The sequence below is a fragment of the Salmo salar genome, chromosome ssa07, assembly GCF_905237065.1.
Source record: "Salmo salar chromosome ssa07, Ssal_v3.1, whole genome shotgun sequence".
Taxonomy (NCBI): domain Eukaryota; kingdom Metazoa; phylum Chordata; class Actinopteri; order Salmoniformes; family Salmonidae; genus Salmo; species Salmo salar.
The window spans coordinates 47,090,428-47,096,427 of record NC_059448.1 but is presented as its reverse complement, the minus strand read 5'-3'; the positions used below and the strand labels follow the sequence as shown (position 1 = coordinate 47,096,427).

Here is a 6,000-nt window from a genome sequence, read left to right as displayed (position 1 = left end):
CACACACCTTACAACTTCCTATAAAAATGCTAATAGGAATGGTGCTGGGCCGCCCTGGGGCAGTTCTAGGAAGATGAGACAATTACCTTTACATTAGTCCTGATAGGAAGCCCTCCTGTCCCTCTTCTCTCAAGGTGAGGGAGACTAATGACTTGGATGGCATTGCTATATTAGTCCAGCGTCGCAGTGTCTTGGAGACGATGCTTGCCAGGGATGGGTGGTCCCTTCCCAGTCAGACTGCGAGGTGATTGGCGATGATGAATAACCATGGTCGGGGAGCACACAGTGTGTCTATTGTGACAACTGAACCACCGCTGTCACGTTACATTACCGGCTCAGTGGCATCGCATCATCACATCAAATTAGCCTTAATGAACACTAACGAGTCGACAGAGAGATAATCAAACTTTTATTAAATGACTTCATCTTTTGTACATGCATAATGTAGAGAGAGAAAGAGGTGTGTCCCTTACAGAAACAACATGTCACATGATCACGTAAAGTTCATGTGATAACATGTAAAACAACATGTGATAACATGATATTATGTAAAATAAATGTGACAACATGGGAAGCAAAATGTCAATGTGACACCATTAAACTACACTTGACACCATTTGAGTAAATGTGGGGATGGTGATGCAAAACTTAACATGTGAAAGCATGAAACTACATGTGACAACATTTGAGCTAGACAAAAACCTTCAGGGGACCATGACACAACATACCAAGAATTTTCCTAAAAACGTCCTGGGGAAAATCCTTGAAACAAACCGGGAACTAGATAAAACCTCCAGGGGACCATGACACAACATTCCAAGAACGTCCTAACGAGGTCCTTGGGGACATCCTTGGAACAAAACTGGAACTAGATAAAACCTCCAGGGGACCATGACACAACATTCCAAGAACGTCCTAACGAGATCCTTGGGGACATCCTTGGAAAACCTCCAGGGGACCACGACACAACATCCGAAGACAGTCATTGAGGAACATGTTAGGATGTTTGTAAGATGTCCTCAAGACCTTTGCTTTACCATTCATCCGGACGTAACATAATGATAAGTAAAGTAATTACATGGTATGCGAGTTTTAAAGTAAGTGGTAAGCTGTTCTGCTAAAATAGTTAAAACATATTTAATCAATGTCAATATAATTACATTAGACATGATCACTTAGTAGTTAAGTACTGACTTTTCAATATGACCCCACCTGGGATTTGAACTAACCACCTCTGGATTTGAGGTAAACTGATCTTTCTGCTGCACCACAAACTCTGCAGCTTTCCACTACACCTCTACACTTACCAAAATAGTGCCGACTACACTGCTATTTTAGCTCACAGTTAATCTGACTATTCGCTCATCATTTAATACATTTACTTATTTCAGCAAATTGGGGATTTTCTGTATAGTTGTCTAATGTTTGTAGGTGCATATTATTCTATTTTAATGTTACTCCTGAATCACTCCGATAAATATGTACTTTTAACAAAGCTGAGATTTACTTTGAAGTCCAAAGTGTAAGAATATGTCAGAATGCCATGAACAAAAAGGTTGTGAGTTGAAATCCTAGGTGAGGACATGTGGAATAATAATTACTGTATAAACAAACATAAACAATGTAATCATGTATGTCAAAGTGTGCCAAATATGTAAGTTGAAAACATGATGTTAAAAGCACTGTTTGTGTGTTCTAACAACTCTGTTTTATTTGCAGGGCATCACCTGTGAAATCTCAAGTGAAAAATATCCCCAAAAGATTCACATTTGAATCAAAATGTGAAAGGTTATGTGAAACATCATCACGTGAAGTGCTCCAAAAACACATTGTTTCACGTGTTTTTTCCTGTAAGGGCTGTGTGTGTGTGTGTGTGTGTGTGTGTGTGTGTGTGTGTGTGTGTGTGTGTGTGTGTGTGTGTGTGTGTATATATATATATATATATATATATATGTGTGTGTCTACCGGTAAGAGGGGTTTCTATATCAAGACGTACCCCAGTAAAGTCTAAAAACCTAAAATCTTTACCACCCAGTGGGCTTTACAGAATACATGATGCAAGAGCCACACATTTGTTTCAGCACAAAAATGGGCCCCTGTATGTAATGCAAAGATCTAAATACGGACGGGGTAAAAGTAATAGAACTTCTCACAGCCACATCACTGTCTTGAGAAATCAAAAAGAGATGCATTTCAAAAAGTATGTTCCTTCAGTTGATTTGGTTATCATACAACAAAATGCACTGCAGTAGCTTACTCTATAACTCTTACTCACTATATACCAAGAGCAGCTACATCTATCAATATTGCAAACAAAACAAGTTGTAAACGCTTGAGTTACAGATGCAAAACGCATTTCAAAAGATTCCACATGTATTTCTACTGGGGTGTAACCCCAGTAGAAATACAATACTATAATATTTCATTTTCCACATTGAAATGGCTATAAAGCATAGAATTAATGAAAACAAATTGCTTGCTTTTCATGATTTATAATGGGGATATATATATTTGAATGACTTCAGGTTTAAAATATACCACATGGATTAAAATCAGGGCGTCAATTGGGTTTGGCAGAGTATGGCAGTCATCATATCCTAGCTCAACACCAACAATATAAAATAGGCTACTAAAATCATTCCAATCCCCATTAAAAGGCAATAGCAGTTTAGCGTATTATGACTGGAGTAAATTTTGCTTGTTTTTGCTGTTCTCTGAATAGCATTTTAGAGTTTTAAATTGTGTATAAAACGCAGTAAATAAAGCGTCAACTTTATCCCCCCCACCCATGTCACTGGCATACCCTAGGTTTAGCTGAAACGACCCCACTGATTAAAATGTACCAAGTAGAAATCGGAACAAGAGAGTAAAAGCGGCATCGACATGAACAGAAAAAGCACCAGGCTTTTTTTTTATTCCCTTGGGGAAATGGAACTAATGGATTTTCAAAAAAGACTTCCGTAACATGCAAGGCATTATGCCCACTTTGGCTGATGGTAGCAGGGATTTTGTCTTGAATTTGGTCTAAATGACACAGGCTCCATCACAGAGCCAGTTGTTTCACGTGCAGATGGAGACCAGGTTTTAGTGCTTTGAAGGACAACACAGCCTCTGACCTGACAATGCATTTACACTGTAATGATGCAGATAAACAGAAGCACAGAGAGCCGGTTGCACATAACCTAGGCAAGCATTATATACCCTGGTCGACAGATCATTAGAGTCAAAATGTCCAAGAACTCTTTAAGTTCCTAAAACAAACAAAACATCCCTCATGTGCTCGGTGATGCACCACGTACATTCAATTTCCTTTTTAAGATTCATCAAAAAGAACAACAAATCTAAATGGCCTATGTACAAGAGATTTACATTAAATATACCATCACAGAACCTCATTTAGACACCCCATGGGATCTAAATAGGACTAGAGCTTTCGGTGGCTTCAGTTTCCCCTCAGAACTGAATAAAAGCATCCTTAGGGAGGACGCTCAAGGTGCGTTTAAGACACAAAGGCTCTAGAAGCTACTCTTAAATGTCCTCTTCCACCCATCGACAACAACAGGGACACCACCGACACAGAGAAAGGACATGCTGCTGCTGGACTTGGAACGAGGGTGGAAAGGGAAGGGTGGGTGAGAGCAGGGGGTGTAAGGCCTTGAGGGGCACTCCGTTGGAGGGGTGGGGGGTGGTTTGTTTTCTTTTTGGAAGTGGGGATCCGTGGCTGGTTGGGTTCTACCTCGTCAGCTGGCCCACCACCTTCAGGAGAGTTTTGTTCTCCTGCTTCAGCTGCTCGTTCTCATCCTCAATGTCATCGAGGTCCTGCAAAACAAAAACAAAGGAGACAGCTCCACTTCAGCTTGATCTAAAGGAAGTCATATACCATCATTATGCAAGATCTGCCTTATTTTTACCTCAGAGGAGTTAGCTTGTCAGTTTAGAGAAAGATGAGAGAGCGAGAGGTGGAACGAAGAGTTTCACCTCCCGGGTCTCCCTTCAGCAGAATTGCCTTGAAAATAACGAATTAAACTTGAACAGCTCCAATTAGGCACAAATGAGGAGCCCTGTTGCCATGACGCCCTCTCATCAAAGCGCTGATCTAAAAGTGACACTTCTCATTTTCAGCTTCCTCCATCACTGGCAGCAGCGACAGGCGACCGTCAGGATTAGCTAAGCCGCACTTGTCGGAAACTTAAAAAGCGAGGTAGTCTGCAAGTCAAACACTGGAGGTCACAGAGCCACAGACATGGTGTGGCTACAGAACAGCTCACTGTCTGAGCTCTGACACAAGGGGAGAAAAGCCGTCTCATTTCGCATCAGACGGCTGCTAGATTCACTCGATAGCCATGACATTGTTTTTCTGGCCTCCGGCATACCACTTGAATGTTTTAAAGTTACAACCGACTAATAACTTTATTCACATTTCATTGAATCTCCCAACATAGATTATATCTACATGTACTTCAACTTGCATGCAACCTGCTTGAGCCTTTATTCTATGTAGCCAGAGTCAGATGTCCTCCGGGGTCATATTGTCTGCCAGCACCTCAGCCTTATCCAAGCCTTCGCTACAAACAAACTTTGCTAGTGAGTCACAGTTCAATCTTCAAGCGCTGCGAGAAAGAGACGCCACACTGGATCTGTTCCTTATCTCCTGCCTTCCCATCAGGCCTTGCAGTAACCGCTCAGAGGGACATTTCTGATCACTATCGCACCGGCGAGTGTTCCCAACGGGAGACTTCGTCTTATGAGGTCCTGTTCATGTGATGCTATCAGGGCTCTCAGATCCAACAGTTATATGGCCTCCTCCACATGACCAGATGGCTTATAGCCACTGCAGTCTCTACAGCCTATCTTAACGAACAAATGTGACGATAATAAAGACAGCCAGGCATAGAGGACCCTTGCAAGTTCCTGAAATGTGCAAAATCAACACTGACCAGCAACTGTATTTGTTGGCAGGGGAGACTCAGGGCTTGTTTGCATTGGAATGCCTCATCGAGGAGGCCTGCATACTCTCTTTTGGAATATTTCAGAGATGAAAGGCTTTTGGAGGCCTCCTGCTAGGTTTCCTAATGCCAAAAACATTGCCAAAACCTGTTACCCAGATAACAGGAGGAGGGGTCATGCGATGGGGAGATTCTGTTGATGGTCTCAGAGCGCTGGGAACACTGGAATACTGGCCTATGACTGTAGACTCAGGAAACAGAAACTCTGACCTCTGATGAAACCAACAGGAAAGAGACCCGCTGTTGATGTTTCTTCTCAATATTCAATGCCAGGAGCTAGACAATGATCTATGAAACCTTGTGAGTGAGTGAATGAATGCCATCAACCTTGGAAAAATACAAAATAACAACATCGGGAGACATGCTGAGGAATTTGTGTTTCTGAGGACCCCAGTATTTGCCTCTCTGTATACAGTGTGGGTCTACAGTAGGTATGGAGACAGGAGGTGGGGTATTTGCCTCTGTATACAGTGTGGGTCTACAGTAGGTATGGAGACAGGGTGTGGGGTATTTGCCTCTCTGAATACAGTGTGGGTCTACAGTAGGTATGGAGACAGGTGGTGGGGTATTTGCCTCTCTGTATACAGTGTGGGTCTACAGTAGGTATGGATACAGGGGGTGAGGTATTTGCCTCTCTGAATACAGTGTGGTTCTACAGTAGGTATGGAGACAGGGTGTGGAGTATTTGCCTCTCTGTATAAAGTGTGGGTCTACAGTAGGTATGGAGACAGGGGGTGGGGTATTTGCCTCTCTGTATACAGTGTGGGTCTACAGTAGGTATGGAGACAGGGTGTGGAGTATTTGCCTCTCTGTATACAGTGTGGGTCTACAGTAGGTATGGAGACAGGGTGTGGGGTATTTGCCTCTCTGAATACAGTGTGGGTCTACAGTAGGTATGGAGACAGGGTGTGGAGTATTTGCCTCTGTATACAGTGTGGGTCTACAGTAGGTATGGAGACAGGTGGTGGGGTATTTGCCTCTCTGTATACAGTGT

The 6,000-nt window shown here is 42.6% G+C and overlaps 1 protein-coding gene across 2 annotated transcripts in view; it reads right to left on the bottom strand.

Annotated features, from left to right (window-relative positions):
- Nucleotides 1–392: 392 nt before the first annotated feature.
- Nucleotides 393–6,000, bottom strand: part of LOC106609416 (PRKC apoptosis WT1 regulator protein) — a 92,012-nt gene continuing 86,404 nt past the window's right edge. For both annotated transcript variants that reach the window (XM_014208216.2, XM_014208218.2), the window contains exon 7: nucleotides 393–3,819. In XM_014208216.2, coding sequence (XP_014063691.1) covers nucleotides 3,733–3,819 — 87 coding nt within the window. In that variant the 3' untranslated portion in view covers nucleotides 393–3,732. The remainder of the gene's footprint in view (nucleotides 3,820–6,000) is intronic.